This window comes from Lynx rufus, unplaced genomic scaffold, assembly GCF_022079265.1.
Source record: "Lynx rufus isolate CCGP_SWC_20201006 ecotype Redwood Valley unplaced genomic scaffold, mLynRuf1.p SCAF_2, whole genome shotgun sequence".
NCBI lineage: Eukaryota > Metazoa > Chordata > Mammalia > Carnivora > Felidae > Lynx > Lynx rufus.
The window spans coordinates 115,565,408-115,588,474 of NW_025814834.1; the positions used below are offsets into that span (position 1 = coordinate 115,565,408).

Below are 23,067 nucleotides of genomic sequence, written 5' to 3' on the forward strand. Positions count from 1 at the left end.
GGGCAAATTTTGGTGGTTTATATATTCTGAAAAAAGAATCCATTGGACTTGATTAGTATTTAGTTGCTCATAGTACTTATTTTGAAATTACTATTTTACCTGTAGCTATTCCTGTTAGGTTTTTTTTTATTGTTCTTTAAAGTCATTTTTGTTTGCTCTTCTCTTATTTATGCTATTATTCTTTTAAAAAGATGTTCATGGTTTTGTGAAAGACATAGAAGTTTTCACCATCAATTTCTGCTTTTATCATTATTATCTTCCTCATTCTATTTCTTTTAGGTTTGTTTTGCCATTCCTTTTCTACCTGAAAGCTTAATTTTTTCCCCATTTTTCTTTGTAGTTAATAAGTGTATATAAGCTTGTAAGTTCTTTTCTGAGTGCTTTATCTGTATCTCATGGATTTTAAATATATTGCTTTAGTTGTCATTTGATTCCAGATATTTTGCATATCCATTTTTATTTCGTCTGTGTCTCATGAATTACCTAGAGGTGTGTTTTTGATATGTGTGAAATTAACATTTCAAGATATATGGATTACTTGGATTTTGTTTTACCTATCCTTCATTTTTGACTTCTATTTTTTCATTTTAGTTAATTACTGTGGTATGTCTGATATCCAATTTTTGCACCTTGTTAACACTTCCTTTGTAGCCTGATATATGGTCAATTTTTATTCACTTTGCATGTGCTATTGAAAAGAATGCATATTCTCTGTTGAAAGCAGAATTAGATATATAGTTCACCCTTGAACAACACAGGTTTGAACTGCACAGGTCCATTTTTATGCATTTTTTTATAAATACAGCATGGTACTATAAATGTATTTTCTCTTCCTTATGATTTCCTTAATAACATTTTCTTTTTTCTAGCTTACTTAATGGTAAGAATATAGTATATAGTACCTATAATATAGAAAGTGTGTGTTAATCAACTGTTTATATTATCAGTAAGGCTTCCAGTTAACAGTAGCATATTTGTAGTTAAGTTTTGGGGAAGTCAAAAGTTATAGGCAGATTTTTGACTCTGCAGGAGTCAGTGCCCTAACCCTGTGTGTTACGTGAGGACCAACTACATAGCTATCAAATTATGAATGCTTGTTAGCTATATTACTCAAGTCTTCTATATCTTTTAATGATTTTGACTTTTAACAAAAGTGTAAAGGTTGCCTACTATAATTATAGATTTGTGCATTTTTTTCTTTATTGCAATTAGTTCTTACTTTATATATAAACCTCAAAAAAAATATTAGGTGCTTAAAGGTGTTAGGGTTAAGAGATATTTCTTTGTGAATTCTTCCTTTTAGCAATATGGTATGCTTTTAATTACTAATATGTTTTACCTTTAATTCTATCTGGGGGCGCCTGGGTGGCTTAGTCAGTTGAGCATTTGACTTCAGCTCAGGTCATGATCTCACAGTTCATGGGTTCCAGCCACATATCAGGCTCTTTGCTGACAGCTCAAATTCTGTATTTTCCTCTCTCTCTGCTCCTCCCCCACTCACACTCTGTCTCTCTCTAAAATAAATAAACATTTTTAAAAATTTTAAAAATTTAAAATAAAATTTTTAAAAATTCTTTCCGATATTAATTTTATTAGTGTTTTCCTGGCATATCTGTTCCATTCCTCTCTTTTCATCCTTTCATTGTAGGTTTATTGTAGGTACGTCTCTAATAAACAATATATAGAAAAATGTGGGTTATTTATTTATCCAATCTGAGTTTATATCTGTTAATACAAAACAATAGCCGTTCAGCTTATCACAAAAAGAAAACCTACAGCCCTTGGGAAGTAAGAAATAAGATAGCAGAAATAAGTCTTAATATTACCATAATTTCACAAATGTAAATGGACTAAACTAACCAATGAAATGACAGGGACTTTCAGATTTGATAACAACAAAAAAGATTCAACAAAATGCTATCTACAAGAGACACGATTGCCACAAAAGGCATAGAATAGTTGCAAATAAGAGGATGAAAAAATAAATCAGACAAATATGAACCAAACGTAGCTGGAGACGAGCTCTTAGTACCTGAAAAAAATCTTGGAAAACATAGGGAACAAAAAAGATACAACTATCAAAATATATGTGCAGCTAATGTTCAGGCTCAAAATATAACAGACAACTAACAGAATTGCAGGAGAAATAGACAAATCAATAAATATGATTTTAAAAGTCTAACATGCACTCTCAGAAACTGATAGCCCAAGCAGGCAAAAAGTAAGCAGAGATGTCAAATATCTACAAAATTTTATAACCACCCAAGTCTCCATTAACAAATAAATAAAACAATGCTGTAGGGGCACCTGGGTGCCTCTGTCAGTTAAGCATCTGACTTCAGCTCAGGCCATGATCTCACAGTTCGTGGGTTCCAGTCCCACATTGGGATCTGTGCTGACAGCTCAGAGCCTGGAGCCTGCTTCAGATTCTGTGTCTCCCTCGTTCTCTGCTCCTTCCCTGCTTGTGCTTTGTCTCTCTCTCTCTCTCAAAAATAAAATAAAAACATTAAAAAATTTAATAAAAATGTTGTTTACACTTAAAGTGGAATATTATTTAGGATTTAAGAAAAAAAAAAAAAAGAAATCCTACCATTTGCAACAACATAGAAGAACCTGGAGGTCATTATGCTAAATGAAACAAGCCAGTCACGGGACAAATATTGCATGATTCCATTTACAGGAGGTATCTAAAATAGTAAAACTCATGAAAATAGAGAATACAATATAGTTGTCAGGGGCTGGAGGAAGGGGGAAATAGGGAGTTGGTGTTCAATGGGTAAAAAGTTTGTTAAGCTAGAAAAATAGGTTCTAAATATCTGCTCTACAACAGATGGCCTATATTTAATAATATAGTATTGTGCACTTCAAAATTTGTTAAGAGAGCATAATTCAATCATTATGTCATACACCTGTAACTGAAGTAACACTGTATGTCAACTATACTCAAATTAGAAAGAAAAAAGAGGGTAGATCCCATGTTAAGGGTTCTTACCATGAAAAAGGGGGGTGGAGGGAGGACATAAGGAAATTTTGACATGTGTTGGCTTTGCCTATTACCTTGACTGTGGTAAAGGGATCAAGGGTGTTTGCATATGGGGAAACTCATCAACTTGTATTCACTAAATATGTGCAGTTACTTGTACATCAATTATACACCAATAAAGCTGTTTTTAAAAAACTAAAAATAGAGTAAAAGCTCAAGCTATTACAAACATACAGAATTCCATCCCCCAAACTGAGAGTATGTATTCTTCAGATGAGATAGTCTGAAAAACAGACCATTCAAGCAATAAAAGAATAAATTCCTGAAGATCAATATCATATGGCCTATAGTCTCTGACTGTAATACAATAAATAATTAATAACAAATGGATATCAAAAAAAGTCATATTTTTGGAAACCAACTAGTCTTTGGGTTAAAAATAAATAATAAAGAGAACTTAAAAGCACTTAAAACTAAATTATGATGAAAATATTACACGTAAAAATTTGTGAAACAGACATAAAACAGTTCTTAGAGGGAAATTTATGGCATTAAATACACTTATTAGGGGAAAAGAGGGTAAAAATTAATGTGCTAAACATTCAAATGAAGGCACAGGAGAACAGCAAGAAGGGATAAAAGAATAAAGTGATACCTCCCCAACAAATTTTATAAAATAGAGTAACCTTGATTCTAAAACTAGATATGAATGAACAATACAATAAAATTACAGTCTCATTTAATTTATGAAGCATATTCAAAAATCCTAAAGAAAATATTACCTAGCTATATCCAACAAAGTGTTTAAAAATATATCATTATCCACCCAGGTTTATACCAAGAATCCAAAAATGATTCCAAATCAGATAACCCAGGTTTGTAATCTGCCACATTAATATGCTAAAAGAGAAAAAAGAGTATATTTCTCTCAAAGCAGAAAAGTATTTGACAAATCTTAATGTGCATCAGAAATAAAAACTCAAACTAGAAATAGGCAGTTTACTAACGTGGTAAAAGTTATACATCAAAATTTATAATATACCTCGTAATTAATGAAGAAACTTTAGAGGCATTCCCTTTAGAAACAAAGGCAGAAAGAATGAAATATGGCCTTTGGAAGCAACATGGATGGAACTGGAGAGTGTTATGCTAAGTGAAATAAGTCACACAGAGAAAGACAGATACCATATGTTTTCACTCTTATGTGGATCCTGAGAAACTTAATAGAAGATCATGGGGGAGGGGAAGGAAAAAAAAAAGTTAGAGACGGAGGGAGCCAAAGCATAAGAGACTCTTAAAAACTGAGAACAATCTGAGGGTTTATGGGGGGTGGGAGAGAGGAGAGGATGGGTGATGGGCATTTGAGGAGGGCACCTGTTGGGAGGAGCACTGGGTATTGTATGGAAACCAATTTGAAAATAAATTTCATATTAAAAAATAATAAATAAATAAATAGCCAGGGATAATATCAGTTAGTATTTAACAAAGAATGAGGTATCCTGCCCAATGCTACAAAGGAAAAAAAAAAGAAATAAGTATACTGATTGGGGGAGAAAAAGGAGAGAAAAGACTGTCACTATTTGTAGATGGTATGATCCTCCAGCTTAAAAATAAAAACAAGGGGCGCCTGGGTGGCGCAGTCGGTTAAGCGTCCGACTTCAGCCAGGTCACGATCTCGCGGTCCGTGAGTTCCAGCCCCGCGTCGGGCTCTGGGCTGATGGCTCGGAGCCTGGAGCCTGTTTCCGATTCTGTGTCTCCCTCTCTCTCTGCCCCTCCCCCGTTCATGCTCTGTCTCTCTCTGTCCCAAAAATAAATAAACATTGAAAAAAAAAATTAAAAAAAAAAATAAAAACAAAACACAATCAACCAATCATTACAATAAGATAATTTGGTAAGGTCAACGTAAAAGAATTAAAAGTCATCCCCCCACTAACACCTCCCCTCTGATAACTATCAGTTTATTGTCTGTAGTTAAGAATCTGTTTTAACTCTTAACTCTGCTTCTGCCTCTCTTTCTCCTTTTTATTCTTTGCTTATTTGTTTCTTACATTCCCCATGGTGAAATCATATGGTATTAGTCTTTCTCTGATCACCTTATTTCACTTAACATATACTCTCTAGCTCCATCCATGTTGTTGCAAATAGCAAGATTTCATTCTTTTTGATGGCTGAATAATATTCCATTGTGTATACACTACATCTTCTTTATCCATTCATCAGTTGATGGACATTTGAGCTCTTCCCATAATTTTGCTATTGTAGACAATGTTGCTATAAACATCAGGGTGCATATATCCCTTTGAATTGGTATGTTGCTGGATCATAAAGTAGTTCTAATTTTTAAGTTTTGAGGAACCTCCATACTGTTTTTCAGAGTGGCTTCACCAATTTGCATATCCACCAACAGTACAAGAGCGTTCTCCTTTCTTCACATCCTCACCAAAACCTGTTGTTTCATGTGTTGATGATTTTAGCCATTCTGTGAGGTGATATCTCATCATGGTTTTGATTTGTATTTTCCTGATGATGAGTGATGTTGAGCATCTTTTCATGTGTCTTATTGGCCATCTGGATGTGTTCTTTGGAAAACTGTCTATTCATATCTTCCACCCATTTTAAATTGGATTATTGTTTTTTGAGTGTTGGATTTTAGAAGTTCTTCATATATTTTGGATATTAACCCTTTATCAGATATGTTGCTTGCAATTATCTTCTCCCATTCTATAGGTTGCCTTTTAGTTTTGTTGATTGCTTCCTTTGCTATGCAGAAGATTTAAAAAATATATATTCAGGGGCACCTGGGTGGCTTAGTCGGTTGGGTGTCAAAATTCAGCTCATGATCATGATCTCACAGTTTGTGAGTTTGAGCCCTCCATCGGGTTCTGGGCTGACAGCTCAGAGTTTGGAGCATGCTTGAGATTCTGAGTCTTCCTCTCTCTGCCCCTCCCCCATTAGCACTCTGTCTCTTAAAAATAAACAAACATTAAAAAAATTTTTAAATAAATATATGCAGAGTAGCAATAAAAACATAAAGTAACTATAAATTAATGACAATACATTACCTCTTCATGGAGGAAATTTGGGGATCTAATAAATAATACAGAAAATCATCTGAATAAATGGAGAGACATTTCAGCTCTTGGTTGGGATAACTTAATATTATAACTATATCCATTTATCCCAAATTAGTTGATCAAATTAATACATAAATTGAATACAATCACAAATACTTCAAAATGTTTTGTTGAATTTTTTGAGAAAGGTGATAACTTTAATCTAAAAATTTTTTTGAGAGAGACCAGGGGGTTGGGGGGAAGGGGCAAAGGAAGAGGGAAAAAGAGAATCTTGAGCAGGCTCCATGCCCAGTGCAGAGCCCCACATGGGACTCAATCTCACAACCATAAGATTGTGACCTGAGCCGAAATCAAGAGTCAGACACTTAACCAACTGAGCCACTCTTAATCTAAAATTTAGATTAACCTTAATCTAAAATTTTTATGGAAGAATAAAGATCCATGAATAGGTTAAGTCAACATTTCAAAAGAAGGGCAAAGAGGAGGAATTTGCCCTACTAGGTATTAGGAAATACTACACAACCATAATAAAAATATAAAAGGGTATAATATTATTGCAGTAACAAATAGATCAATGAAATATAAATGAAGAGTTTAGAAATATAACCATGTTTACAAGGGAATTGAATATACAGTAATGTGGGCACCACATATCAATGGGAAAAGAATAGATCATTTAATAGATGGAGTTGCAAATCTAGCTAATGCTATAGATTAAAATAAAACTGGATCTGTGCCTAAAACTACATCAAAGATAGGCTCCAAATACAATAAATGTCTAAATGCAAAACTTAAAACAATAATGTAAATAGAAGAAAACATAGGAAAATACCTATGTATTTCCCTTATTCTTTGCTTATTTGTTTCTTACATTCCCCATTGTGAAATCATATGGTATTAGTCTTTCTCTGATCACCTTATTTCACTTAACATATACTCTCTAGCTCCATCCATGTTGTTGCAAATAGCAAGATTTCATTCTTTTTGATGGCTGAATAATATTCCATTGTGAAGGACATTGTAGGAAAGGACATTGTAGATAGAACTTTACATGCATACAACATAAAACAAAAATAGTGATTACCTTTTATTACATCATAAAGATTTCTGTTCAGTGAAAGGTACCATGAATAAAGTTAACAGATAACAGACTGAGAATTATTCGCAATGTCTAAATCTAACAATGAACTAGTATCTAGAACATACAAGGAACTCCTTCAAGTAAAAAATAAATAAAATAAAATAACTGGAAAATGGTAAAAGTATTTGAAGAGGCAATTTACGGAACAGGAAATCAAAATAGTTTAGAAATATACATTGGGGTACTCAAACTTATTAATTAGAGAAACACAAGCTGACATAACAGTGAAATAGACTAGATAATACTAAGCGTCAAGAGATGAACGTGGGTTTAGGAAACCTCAGGCACTTCTGGGAGGAAAGCAAAGCATACAACTGTTCCAAAGGGTGATCTCAGTGTTCAGTCAAATCAAGCATACACACATGCTACTACTCAGCAACTCTACTTCTGTGTTTACAGCCTCCAGAAAACACTTCTCATAGACCCATAATGGATGTAGATAAGAGGATATTCATCATGGCATTGTTTTTGGCACTGGGTAACTAGACGCAATCTGAGCATCCATCACTGGGGGGAGTGCATAGTGCACAACAGTGGCACAGTAACAGGTGATGGACTAAATATACATAAAGCAAAATGGACAAAGTGAAAAAAGGTAAGAAACAGAATGAGATCTACCACATAGGAGCATGTATATAAAAGAAAACTATGCACACAAATATAACAATGCATATTCTTAAGGAACCCATACAAATTAAGAGATACAAAGTAAACTCATTAGAGCAACTGTCGGTTGGGGGAAGTATAGGGAGGAATGAGAGTGAAAAATGGAAATAAGAGTTCATCAATCAATCAACCATTCCAAAAAAGAATCTGCATAGACCAATACTGACATATGCCATGAAGTGAGGAATACAGTTGACTCAAATCTCTACAACTGGAATTTAAAAATAGACCTCAGTATCCTAGGTGCTGATAGTCTCAAATCAGCAAAAAGTCTAGGGCTAAATTCTATGAATGGTTAACTGTATAAGATCATAAAATGGAATGTGAGAAGGGATGAACATCCTTGGGAAGGGTGAAGGCCTAGGAGAGATTAGAAGACCTAAGAACAAATGGATCTGGAGTCTGGATCTCTGACTTGAGATGATAAAAGGAAAGTTAGACAAGGGGGCAGTTAAATCATTTTCTAAAGCAGGATAGTCAGGTAGTTCCCAAAGTTGAACAGCACTGGGGCCACGGACTCACACATCTACTTCTGCAGAAGTTCCTAGAAGCAGGTCCCCAACATCCCCAGATGGGCCCCCTGCTCTTGCTCCCAAAAGAATATACCCTTTAAAAATAAAGTATTATGTGACTGATATTGGCTCAGTCTTTTCTTTGGAGGGAAAGGTGAGCCACGAAAGAATGGGCAGGAGGGTTTGTTCATTCTTCCTCCCTTTTCACTATTACCACTCTTTCCTTAATATGCCCTAGTTATCTTGTTTTTCATATTTATTATAAATGCGGAACATAGTCAAAAGCAATCAGCAAAACTCAACTAAAACTTTGATAAATGAAAAGGAGAATGTATTGGTTTGTGTAATTGAAAAGTCTTGGATGGATCTTGTAGGCTCAAAGGGTATCATCATGGTTGAGTGAATCTCTCAGTCTCTCAGGTCTACTTTTCTCTCTGCTGACTCCATTTTCAGGCAGACTGTTGGCATACAGTCACAAGATGGCTGCAGCAGCTCAGCCTACAAACTTCCAGGCTCAAATCTCAAAGTATAGGGGGTGGAGGAGCATGGAATGGTATCTCCTTGCCGGCAGTCCTGAGATCCACTCTGCCTTAGTTAACCCAGGTTACATGCCCACACACCACTGCCCACTAATAACCAAGTAGCATTCTTCACCTTCCAAGTCAAAAGTAGACCCTCCACCCCACCACAACCACATTGAGTAAGAGTGGGCATTGAGGGAATGACCTCGTGAAAATCAGGGACTGTTGTGGAAGGTAGAATGTATACAAGGGAGGCAAACAATAAATGTACCTAGAGTAATTTTCACCAAGTTTTTAGTATTTACGTTTATCATTCACTATTCATCTAAAGCTACTCTCTTCCTAAAACAAATGAAAACCATCTCCCTCATCTCCTAAATTTAGTAAAGGAATCCAGCAGATCACACTGCTCCTATAGGACCTCCAATAAGTTTCATAATCTCAGGGAGACAGGGTCAACTCTTGAAGGAAAAGTCCTTGAAAAAGAAAAGAAAAAGATACATATTTTCTGCTCTTCTCTCTTGATGGAAACCATACACATGTAAAAATTAAATCAAAATAAAAATGCGTTAAAAAAAGAATGCCTTATACTGGGTTCTAATTCCATAAGGTTTCAGAATTACATAATATTAGTAATTACCATTTATTGGACACCTGCTATTAATATCAGGCACAGTGTCAAACCATTGTATGTAATTCATTTAATAACTGTGACAACCATGCAAAGTGTACATTATCATCCTTACCTTAAAGATGAGGTAACAGGTTCGGGGAGATTAGGAAATTTGCTCAGTCACAGACCCAGTAACTGGAGTAGCCAACAATCAGAGGCAAGTCTGTGCAGCTTGCAACACAGTGCTCTCAAAACTGTACCATGGATTTTGTGATCGTGGCACTTACTAAAGCTCTGATACTGTGACCACAGTGTTATTTGAATCCAATCATTTCATGTACCTCATCTAAAAAATTCTTATAATTTGGAATTTCATGGAAAAAAAAACCAATTGCCTGAATTACTAAATCTGTACTGTAAAAAGAACTACAAATAGTTTTCTGTGGATTGCTCTTAAACATAAATATATATTAATTACTGCCACAGTACACTTTGCAAGAGTAACTGAGGTTCTGGTTGGAAAAATGATAGAATGAGTTAAAGAGGTAGAATCAGGGAAATATGGATTAAAATTATTAAATAAAAACTGAGGGCAAAAACTACCTCAATTTCTCAAGAACTGCCACAGAAGAGCAGAGAAGTCATCCTGGAAAAAACTGCAGACAAAAGATATGGGCTCCAGACTGACACACCCATTCAATAATACGCAATACGGGATGCCAAAAAAGTTGTCTGATCCAGCCCAGGGGACTTTGCCCCAAGTTATCTGGATATCCCCTGAAATGAATGCTCTCAGAAATTGGAAAAATATGGTCATATTTCAGGCAATGCTGACAAAAAGGGAGACATGTTGGTGGGGCAAGAGTCCATCTCTACTTCAACAAGATCACCAGTGATGTGAAAATCTAGAAAAGTAACAAGAAGAATCTCATTCATCTTACAGTCACACTTTAAAGACTTTGGAGGCTTGGGTCTCAGTGACTATTGGGGACATATGGTACTTTAGAGTCCTGCATGACTGTTTTTAACTTTTGCTGTAAGCACAAGTTGTAAATAATATTCCAGTATAACTTCAGAGTGGTTCTGATGTTCACCTTCTGAACCCATCAACTCCCAGGTGATTCGACCATGCAGCACTGCTGGCCCTGAAGCTAAGCCATGTACACTACTCTGGGTCCTCCCCTGGCTGTGCCCAGGTGACAGAGGTGTGGTGTAGTCAGAGTCTGGAGCTAGCTATACCAATAATCATGGGGGTTATCAATCAAGCATCTGCCTAATCTACAGGGTGTAGGCAGGAAATTATGATGGATGAATAAACAAGAGACTTGCAAGCAGGGGACTAAAGTCCAAGCTGATAAAAAGTGGGCGAAGAGTAGATGGAAGGGTCTTCAGGTACCAGGAGTTCAGATTTCCCAGCACCCAGAACAAGTACTGACCTTCAGCAGGAGGAATTTAAGGATGGACATTCCTCAGAACTCAGGAATCAGTATCAGATCATCTGTGCTGATAATTTAGCTTTGATGCCTGTCAGTTACGGGAACAAGGTCTCTGCCTGGTTCTTTGTCTTTGAGTGTCTCACGTTAGAATCTCTTTTATTTTTTGGTCTTCCCTACTTCCAAAATTAAAATCCTGGCCTGAAAGATGAACCCTAAGGTCCTGTTGGTACCAGCTGCCCATCACATGCCCTTCTAAACCTGTCTCGCTCACTCTCCCTCTCTCTCTCCCTCTCTCTCTTCCTCTCGAGAGGGAGAGCGAGAGGGAGAGCGACTATACTTGGCTTCTTCGTCATTGAGTTCTACTTTATTGAGATTGTCCCTTCCTAACCTGTCTTCCCAAGACTCTGACCTATTGCCCCTTGTGCTTTGCTCTCCCTCAGCCTCCACATCTAATGCACTGTCAAGCTCTACTTCTGAATACCTCTTCCCTTCAATACCACTGCTAACACTTTAGTATGAAACCTCATTATCCCCCCTCCCTTTTTCAAGTTGTCTGCATCCTTGCCAGTGTCAAACTCTATTCACCATTCATATTCTTAGCAGAATTATTTTTACTAAATAAAAATCTGGTCCTGTCACTTTTCTACTTAAAAACTCTGCACCACAGGGAGCCTGGGTGGTTCAGTCAGTTAAGCATCCAACTCTTGAATTCAGCTCAGGTCGAGCTCCACACTGAATTTTGTGCTGACAGCACTGGGAGCCTTCTTGGAATTCTCTCTCTCCTCTCTCTCTGCCCCTCCCCTTGCTCACAATTGCACTTTATCTCTCTTTCTCTCGCTCCCTCTCTGAAAACAAATAAATAAACCTAAAAAAACATTTTTTTAAAACTCTTCACCACAAGAGACTCTTAATGATAGGAAACAAACTGAGGGTTGATGAGGGGAGGTGGGTAGGAGATGGGCTAGATGGATGATGGGCATTACAGAGGGCACTTGTGATGAGCACTGGGTGTTATATGTAAGTGATGAATCACTGGATCCTACTCCTGAAACCAATAATGCACTGTATGTTAACTAAATAAAATTTAAATAATAACAAAAACTCTTCAGTTGCTATCTAATGTAAATATGATAACATCCCCATCACTTAGCATGGCTTTTGAGGTCTTTCCATATAGTCTTCCAGGTCCACTGCCCTGTTTTCTCCCACACAATCCAAAGGCTCATTCTTTAAAGATGAGCTCAAATATCACCTTGTCTGGATCTTCTAAAAGGGAATCAGCTAAAATAAACAAATGGGACTACATCAAACTAGAGAGCATCTGCACAGCACAAGAAACAAGCAATAAACTGAAAGGCAACCTACAGAATGGGAGAAAATGTTTGCAAAACATATATCTGATAAGAGGTTAATATCAAAATTATGCTAAATGAAATAAGTCAGTCAGAGAAAGACAAATACCCTATGATTTTACTTATATGTGGAATTTAAGAAACAAAACAGATGAGCATGGGGGAAGTGAAAAAAAGTGAGAAGCAAACCATAAGAGACTTAACTATAGAGAACAAAGGAAGAGTTGATGGAGAGGAGGCGGGTGGGAGGATGGACTAAATAGGTGATGGGCATTAAGGAGTTTACTTGTTATGATGAGTACTGGGTGCTATATCTAAGTGATGAATCACTAAATTCTACTCCTAAAACCAATACTACACTATATGTTAACTAACTTGAATTTAAATAAAATCTTGGAAGAAAAAAAAAACAATTCAAACAAGTTAAAAGGAAAAAAAAAGAAAATAATCCAATTTAAAAATGGGCAAAATATCTAAAGAGGCATTTTTCCAAAACAGACATACAAATGCTCAACAGGTACATGGAAAGATGTTCAATATCACTAATTATTAGAGAAATGCAAATCAAAACCACAACAAACCACAACCTCACACCTTTTAGGATAGCTATTGTCAAAAAGACAAGAGATAACAAATGTTAGTGGGGATGTGGAAAAAAGGGAACCCTTATATACTGTTCATATGAATGTAAATTAGTATAGCCACTATGGAAAACAATATGGCAGTTCCTCAAAAAAAATAAAAATAAAACTACTATATGATCAAGAAACCCCACCCAATTCCTGGGAACTGAAATCAGTATCTCTAAGAGATTATCTGCACTTCCATGTTCAATGAAGCATTACTAACAATAGCCAAGATATGGAAACAACCTAAATGTCCTTCAGCAGATGAACAGATAAAGAAAATGTGGTATATACATACAATGGAACATTATTCAGCCACTAAAAAAAAAGGAAGGAAATCCTGCCATTTGCAACAACATAGATGAACCTGGAGAACATTATGCTAAGTATCGTTAAGTCAGACAGAGAAAGAAAGACAAGTACTGTATGGTATCACTTATATGTGGAATCTAAAAACAAACAAACCAAAAAAAACACATCAATTTCATAGACACAAAGAACAATAATTGTGGTTACCAGGAGCTGAGCAGGGGTGGTGGTCAGGGAATGGGAGACGTAGGTCAAAGGGTACAAACTTAGTTATAAAAAGAATAAGTTCTGGGTATCTCTTGTAAACATGATGACTATAGTTAGTAATACAACATCATATACTTAACAGTTGCTGAGAACACATTGTAAGTATTGTCACCACACATACACAAACAAGAGAAAACATGTGAGGTGATGGATGTGTTAATTATCTTGATCTTGGTAATCATTCCATGTTTAAATCATCACATATACACTTTAAATATATACAACTATCATGTTCCAATAATTCCTCAATAAAGTTGGGGGAAATTTTTAAAAATAGAAGAGAATGAGTTGCTTCCTCATCTTTCTGCAGTAATTTGTAAATACCTTTATTATAACACATGTCACATTGTTTCTTCATTAGATTATGAACTCCTTGAGGACAGGGAGCATGACTTCACTGATAGGCCTATGACAAGCATCGTGACTAGGGAGTAGTCAGCTAGTAACAAATGTTTGTTGAATGAATGAATGATCCCTGAACACTGTGACCTGTGTCTTAATCTGAATTTCCCTCTGACACCTGTTTCCCCTCTAGAATACACTCTAGTCTATCCACCTGTCTATAATATCCCTACATATACAGTGAGCAGGTAGGAAAGGGGAGTGGGCACTTATTCCAATTCTAGCCCTCCTAATCTTCCACATTGATCTGTAATTGCTGGCCTATTCTAGATCCTGTGTGAACAGAAGACACTGGTGAAATCTGGTCAGAACGGCTATCATGTCTCTGTCCTAGCTTGCTCCTCGGTCCTTCTTTTCCAGTTTTCCCAGTGCTGCACCACTGTCACCACAGTTCAATGTTTCTATGGGACGAGGAATGGTGATGGCCCATCCTTTACTGCTGATACTAGGCACTGCTGACATGGCCACTCTAAAGATCTCATACTGTCCTTTCTCATAACCACTCAAAAGTTAAGTCAGAAAAACTTTTCCCTTAACTACATGGGGTGATCTGTTGCTTTTCTATTATTCCTTCTATCATTTTTTCTGTTCTTACTTTTATCATTAATTGTTAAGAACAACTTTCATAAATATAACATAGCAACTGCATAGATACATCCATCACACCCTAGAATGCAATGCCTCTGGCAATCTCTGCAGTTGTATAGATGGTTTAATGAACCATCATGATTTTTATTTTATTTTATTTAATATATGAAATTTATTGTCAAATTCGTTTCCATACAACACCCAGTGCTCATCCCAAAAGATTCCCTCTTCAATGCCCATCACCTATCCTCCCCTCCCTCCCACCCCCCATCAACCCTCAGTTTGTTCTCAGTTTTTAAGAGTCTCTTATGCTTCGGCTCTCTCCCACTCTAACCTCTTTTTTTTTTTCCTTCCCCTCCCCCATGGGTTTCTGTTAAGTTTCTCAGGATCCACATAAGAGTGAAAACATATGGTATCTTATTTCTGCACAGCAAAGGAAACAATCAACAAAACTAAAAGGCAACCAACGGAATGGGAAAAGATATTTGCAAATGACGTATCAGACAAAGGGCTAGTATCCAAAATCTATAAAGAGCTCACCAAACTCCACACCCAAAAAACAGAGAATCCAGTGAAGAAATGGGCAGAAAACATGAATAGACACTTCCTTAAAGAAGACATCCAGATGGCCAACAGGCACATGAAAAGATGCTCAACATCACTCCTCATCAGGGAAATACAAATCAAAACCACACTCAGATATCACCTCACGCCAGTCAGAGTGGCCAAAATGAACAAATCAGGAGACTATAGATGCTGGAGAGGATGTGGAGAAACGGGAACCCTCTCACACTGTTGGTGGGAATGCAAACTGGTACAGCCACTCTGAAAAACAGCGTGGAGGTTCCTCAAAAAATTAAAAATAGACCTACCCTATGACCCAGCAGTAGCACTGCTAGGAATTTACCCAAGGGATACAGGAGTACTGATGCATAGGGGCACTTGTACCCCAATGTTTATAGCAGCACTCTCAACAATAGCCAAATTGTGGAAAAAGCCTAAATGTCCATCATGATTTTTAGAAAAATAACATTTATTGATATAAGCGCTTCCTGAAGAATATGTCTCCACTGTTCAAAAGACCTGTCTTTGATCATTGCTTTCTCTGTGACTGTCTCTCGCACATATTCTCACTGGGCAAGTGTAATACATGGTATTCCAGCTACTGCAGATGCAGAAATCACACATACACACACACACACACACACACACACACACACACACACACACACAGTATGTCTTCTCCATACCTCATAGAAACTGTCAGTGAGTGCCTGGGAACAACTGTGTTGGGCATGGAAAAAACTGCAAGGCAATCCAGACTGGCATAAAATGGCTTGTTTATATTAAGAGTACACTTATCTTGATGAGCACTGAGTAATATACAGAACTGTTGAATCACGATATTATATATCTGAAATGAATATAACATTGTATATTAACTACACTGGAATTAAATTTGGGGAGGGGAATTAAAAAAATTTTAATGGCTTTATCTGGAAAAAGCTCTTTCTCACTTGTATTCCCCCTACTCTAGTGTCCCTTCCCTCCTTCTCTCCATCTCTCCATCTCTCAATCTGTCTTTCCATCTCTCTGTCTCCGTCTCTCTGTCTCTGTCTCTCTCTCTCCACACACATACACACACACAGAGAAGAGGCTAATGAAAGCAGACTCTGAGGTCACTGAAGACAAATTGAAATTTTTTTATGGGATCAACCTTTCTCTCTTTCACCTCTGTCCTGGCAAATACAAGCTGCGAATGCAGGTGTTCTTGCCAGATTGTGATCCACTCTGTAGGGCTAAGCAGGTACATGGCGACTACCATGCCAAGGAATCCAAGTGGATATCCAACATGGAAAAGTGCCAACCCAAAACAGCACCTCCCAGGAGATGACTACAACTCCTGTAGGAAATCATTTAACCACAAATTCCAACTCCCCTTCACTCCCACAGCCTGTCACCCATCTCAAAGGGCTGGTCCCTTGAATCGTGACAATCTGACCCACATCAGCAGCCCCGAGGCCAAATGGCAACATAAGGCCTTTCCAGCCCATTGGATAGGAAAAGGGAGGGACAACCACTTGAATGATTGTAATTGAAATCCTGTAATTTGGGATTTGTCAATAACTGCTAACTTTTGGGGAGTTTTCTTTACCCCCAACACACTCTGGCAGCCACAATATGTAACTGGACACCTACAATGCTTCTGAAACCATTTCATCATCTAGTAACAATGAAACAAAGAATAAGTTCTGAGGATAGAGAAGATGCCCCATATCTCAGAGGTCACTGTTCCATGGTCAGTAATTTAAAATGTTTAGAGGGAAAAACTACTTGGTATTCTAAGGGTAAAAAACTAATATGCAAAAGGATCAGCTGTGTTGGCAGGAAGTGGGGTACGGAAAGCCAAGTGCTATCTTCCAGTTCATGCTATAAAATGGAACTGATAGTCCTGTCACCCCTGCAGTTATTAAACTGCACTGATCAAATCGTCATCTGAATCAAGTCAGGCAAAGAAACTTACTTGAATAACAGAATCATAGCTCTCAGGTTGAAAGAGGAATTTATCAGACATTTGTCCAATGTTCCTCTACTTAATAATCCCCCTCCAAAATATCCCTGGTCTCATGCTCATCTCTGATAGCTGATATAACCTGATGCAAAGCAAAGGGGATTTACAGTGAAAAGTCCTGAGTTGGAGGCCTGGGTCCTGACTTTCTGATTCATCAGCAACACTACATTGGACCTGCTGGTCATCAACTACAATATGATGAGGCTAGACTACTTGACTACCAACTTCTCAAATGATTCAAAATTTTCTAGGCTGTGATAGGGAACTCACTATCTCCAAAGATAATTCTTCTCATGTTTGGATAATTCTGACTAGTAAAAAGTTCTTCCCTATACAGAGTCAAATATGCTTCCCTGCAGTTTCTACCCACTTATCTGACTTTTTTATATAACCTATGTATAATCCTAATTCTATGTAACAGCCACTCATATCATTGAAGACAGACACTTATCTCCCATCCATCTACTTCTCACTCAGTTCCCTTTACCACCCATCTGGCCAATCATCCTGTTTACTTTACTCGGAACCCGTAACAAGTTGTCCACATCTTTACTGAAAAGTGACCATATATAACTGAACAAAAACCTACAGAAACAATCTGGCAAATGTCAAGTGAAGACCAGCACCACTTACTCTGTTCTAGCTAATGTGCTTCTTTCATGCAGCCTAAATCAGCATTACCTTCTGGATACTACATCACACTGCTGCCATCACAGTATCCCTGCTTTTACTTATGTCTTCTACCCTGTCCTTGCAAAGGTTAATTTAGACCCAAAGTCAGAATTCTACTTTTCTTTCAGGAGGATTTATTATTATGTCTGAGCTGTGTTGTGACATGCTAAAATCTTCTTGGAACTTCAGTCTATCCTAAAATTATTTGCCAGGTGCCCATATTTTCATCCAAGTGACTGATGAAGATGTAATGATTATGATCATGGCCAAGAAAATAGTCCTGGAGCAGACCAACAGACTGTCCTCCATATTTATATGAATCTAATATTTTGGTCTTCTGCCATTAAAACATCAGATCCCAGCTTGCCTCATCCTTGCCACTCTCTGGACTCCACCTTTCCGAGCTCATATGCCACAGCCGAGTCTTTCTGCTGCCCCTACAATGGTCTCCGCAAGTAAGTTCACCCAGGACTTAGGGTAATTTCAGAGAAACCGCTGTTTAATACACTAAAAAGATAAATAAACCTAACAAAAAAGGAGAAAAGTTCACACCCAGAGTTGTGTGGGACAGTGGAAATAATGTGGGAGTTGGATTCACAATGACCTGGGATTGAATCCTGGTGCTGTAACTTACTCACTGGGTAACTGCGGGCATCCTACCACTATCAGTTCCCTCATCTCAAATATAGGGATAATAGTAATGACCTCACAGGGTTGTTCTGGGGGTTAGAAGTGATACGTGCAAAATCTTAGCCCATCCTCAGCGCATAATCTAAGCAATACAGGTTACTTTTATTATTATAGCATGGTGAGAAAGACAAAAACACAGTAACTACTGGCCCAGAAAGACAATTAAACCCAAGAAGAAAAGGAGAGAAAAATGAAGCCCTGTGTCTTGTAGATGTTAACTAATGTTCCACAAAAGAAAGAACTGATGGTTTCATTGGAAATAAGAGCATTAAACCCAGTTTTTAAAACTCATACATATTTCTATCTCATTGGCCCTAAATAAGATTGGCCACCTCCTTGCACATCTTATTTTTATCATTCTCCAGAAACTCATAAGATACAAAAGATGACTCACACCCAGTAAATACCAGGGTGAGAAGAAACACAAAATGGGAAAGGAGGGGGTGCAGACACATAAGTAAATAATTACAATAAAATATCACCAATGCCACAAGAAAGATAAATATAGAGCATATGAGGAAACTGTGATCTATATGGAGATTTCAGTTAAGCTTTATGAAGGAGGGGATGATCCCAGATAGTTTTAAAGGATGAGGAGAAGCTACGACTGAGAGACACTCCAGGTAGTAAGGACAGAATGTAGAGATTTTAAATAGTGGTAGACCATTAAAGGATCATCCAAGAAATGTCGATCAGTCTAGAGTGACTTTCCCATAGAATACAAACAGTAAGAGAGGCAGCTGGAAAGATACAGATTCATGTCTATTGTGAAGGAGCGTCTAGGTCTAGAAAAACGTTGGAATTCTACAAGAGGGAATGACGTGATAAGATTAGAAGATGAATCAGGCAGCCTATAGCAGAGGGGCTCGTTACGACACTTTTTACAAACAGCCATGTGAAAGATGATGAAGTTCAGAACTAAAACTGCAGCTCTAGAGATAGAGAACAGGCCTACATGTGCAGGAAGGTAATCTACAGAGAACTGGCAGGATGTGGCAGCATATGAGGGGTAAATGAGAGGGAGAAATGAAAAGTGACTGGGAATAGCTTGAGACACTCAGTGGATAGGGATGTCAGTAACCAATATGTGGACTTCTAGAAGACAGTACACTTTGGTGCAAGCCATGACAATGAGCTCAGTTTTGAATAGCATGGGCAGAAGTAACCAGGGGACATCTGAATGGAGCCATAGTCTGTTCAACATAAAAGTCTGGAAATCAAAGGAGAGGACAAGAAAAGAAGCCTCCTGTATATTTATGAGAATAAGTGAGAAAACCCACAGTTTAACCCATAGAAAGAGTAGGTAGAACATATCTCTGATATCCCAAGGTAATAACCTTGAAAACAATGTAAAATTAGATTAATGGTTCTTGTCTAATAAAGTCATGCTAGCTTCTGGTGATCACTGCTTTTAACTTAAAAGCTCATTTTCTTGCTTCCTTTTGAAAAATCAAAATTAAATTTGCCTATCTCTCCTCTGTTTACCATAACTTCTAGAAAACCAATATTCATTTCATGCCAAGTTCTCCCAGTATCCACACATAGAATTCATAGATAAAAAGGGACATGCAGTGGGTACCTGTGATGTTTTTCTACCCCAAACTCAATTTGAGGATCTCAAAATGTGTATTTTACTTCTCTAAAGACACAGTTAAGAAAGTATATTTATCAATAGATATTTATCAAGCACCTACCAAGTCAAAGTGGGGGTTATAAAAAAAAAAAGTAGAAGGTGTGGACCCTACACACCAAAGAAAACCTTCCTCAAAACATCCAGTACATGGGGTCTATGTAAAACTAAATTTGGAACTTGGTAAAACAAGTACAGACGAGTACGTGAGGAAGTTGGGAGGTAAACACACTGCTAGAGAAATACAGGTGGAGATACGGGTGGATCTGGGTTTGGTTAGGAGTGATTCAGACCTCCTACAGAGAATGGCTCCTCCCTGGATGGACTTGCTATAAAAGGGCCACTATCCCAGACTTCAGCACCCAGCAAAGCTCCTTCAGGCTACATTCTACTTACTCTTCTGGTGAAGAACGTAAGTAAAAGGGAATACATCTAACTTTGCCTACTTGGTATTAAGCAAGGTGGAAATACGGGAGGTATGTGTGCTCTGAGGGAAATGTTCTGGATGTTTGAGGATCTTCATTTTTAGTGGAACTGTTATATCAAAACCTTATTTTGATATAAAAGGAAAATGAAGCATAAATGTGTTTCCTATGAAGCTACTCAATACTCTCTGTATTGCTGGAGTTTCCATTTATTCATTCATTCAATAAATATATACAAACTGCCTTCTATTTGCCAAGTGCTGCACTTGGCTGATTATGCAGCAGTGACGATATAAACTCCCTACTCTAAGGAGCTTGCATTTAGTAGAAGGAGACATCCAGTAAACAATAAATGAACAAGAATTTCAAATAGTGCTAAGAACAATGAAGAAAATAAGAGAGTGGTGTAATAAAGTGATGGGAGGAGAGAATTTTAGATTAGAAGGCCGGGGAAGGTCTCTCTGGAGAATTCTCCTTTAAACTGAGATCTTAATAACAAAAGGAACCAGCCAAAGCAAAGGGCAAGATTCTAAAGAGGAGTCAATTTGTTTCAAAGAATAAAAAGAAGCTAGTATGCCTAGAGCATATTTAACAAAAAAAACAGTGGTGTGTGGTGACATCAGAGAGCTAGATGGAGTAAACCATGTAAAGAGAGGCATAGTAGAATTTGTACATTACTTTAACTACATCAGAAGTAATTGGAGAGTATTCAGCATAAAGAATGAGATAATCTAATGCATGTTTTTAAAAGATCATTCTGGGGGCTGAGTTAGTTAAGCGTCTGACTTCGGCTCAGGTCATGATCTCATAGTCTATGAGTTTGAGCCCCAAATCGGGCTCTGTGCTGACAGCTCAGAGCCTGGAGCCTGCTTCAGATTCCGTATCTCCCTCTCTCTCTGCCCTTCCCCTGCTCGCTCTCGCTCTATCGCTCTCTCACTCTCTCTCTCGCTCTCTCTCTCTCTCAAGTAAATAAACATTAAAAAAATTTTAAAAGAGCCACATCAGTATGGATATATGAATATATCCAGTAGAGAAGGATGACAACTGCAAAAGCAAACTGTTTGAGTAGGCAAAGGGGTTCCAGTGCCAAAACAGAGGACAGGAGCACAGACTGTACACATACACAACATCACTGCTGGTTAAAGTCTATGGACACAGATGCACGAGGCTGGAAGATCAGAAATTGGCAAAGTGAGGAAATTCTTTTCATTAGCTTCAAAGCTCTCAGTGAAATAAAACTCAAGGACTTCTTGTGAGATAAAGTACAAAAAGTCACTGTTGAGCTTTTGCCAGTAAGTACAAGAAAGACGGGGTACATGCTAGAAGCAATGACAGAGATTAACCAAATGTCTAACCAGAGTAAAGAGGTAGGTGAATACATAAAGCAGAAATAAACAATGAGGCCACAGAATTATTGAAATCAGAGTACAAGAGGAGGTCAGAAAGTGCAATCCTTGAGATGCAGACTTTTGGGGACAGCACAATTACACATAAGTTCAAGGTCTGGAATATCAACATAAATGACAGTGCCTGAAAAAAATCTTAATTTCTTTTTGTAAAAAGCATACAATTGTATTTTTTAATTCAATCTTTACAAACTGTCTTTTAGCCAACCAGTCTGATCAATTCACATACATAATTCATGATAAAATTATATGTAATCCTACTTTTATATTTTACACTTTGTTTACCCTCCCTTGTCTATGCTTCTTATTTTCTTCTTTCCTGGTTTCCAATGCATTGATTGAAGCTTTTTTTTTTAATTTTTATTTTTCCTCTCTATGGTTGAAAAGTTATAAACTGCATTATTTTAGTGGTTACTCATAAACTTATCAAAATACAGGTTTAACAATGTCAAGAATTAACACCTATTTCCTCTCATAAAATAATCCAAGGTCCATACATACTTTAGCTCGATTTCAGTCATGTCTTTCACATTATTGTTTCCTATATCATATTAGTTTCATCTGGTTTTATAACTTCTAAAGTAGTCATTACAATGCTTTTATAAAATAAATGCTTATTTGGATGTCATTACAATGCTTTTATAAAATAAATGCTTACTTAGATTTATTGACCTGCTTAGTAATTTCTTTGTTCACCAATTACATAAATTGAGCATGCCTTAAATGCTCTTCATTAAGTGGCAAAATGAAAGCCAGTCAACAACAACAAAAAAAATGTATAATATTGAGAAGCTATTAAAGCCACCCTATCCAATTAAAAATACTATATACATCATGAAATGTTGATTTTAAACAAAGGTAGAAATTCAATCTAATAATTGATAAGACCTTAGAAAAATAAAAGACAGAGGCAGTAGGGTGGCTATGTCAGTTAAGCATCCACTTCAGCTCAGGTCATGATCTCACAGTTCCCGGGTTCAAGCCCCACATCAGGCTCTGAGCTGACAGCTCAGAGTCTGGAGCCTGCTTTGGATTCTGTATCTCTCACCCCTCCCCTGCTCGCACTCTCTCTCTCTCAACTAAATAATCTTTTAAAAAAAAAAAAGAAGAAGAAGAAGAAGAAAAGACATACAAAAGTACATTTTTATTTCTTCCTTCCAGGTTCACCTTTACTACCAAAAG

At 37.2% G+C, this 23,067-nt stretch overlaps 1 protein-coding gene across 1 annotated transcript in view; it reads left to right on the forward strand.

The window, feature by feature from the left end:
* The window catches only part of FLG2 (filaggrin 2), a 67,251-nt gene extending 49,198 nt beyond the window's left edge, over positions 1-18,053 (forward strand). Inside the window, exon 7 of the mRNA XM_047082280.1 lies at positions 17,947-18,053. Within this exon, the coding sequence (XP_046938236.1) occupies positions 17,947-18,053 (107 nt within the window). The remainder of the gene's footprint in view (positions 1-17,946) is intronic.
* Positions 18,054-23,067: the final 5,014 nt, after the last annotated feature.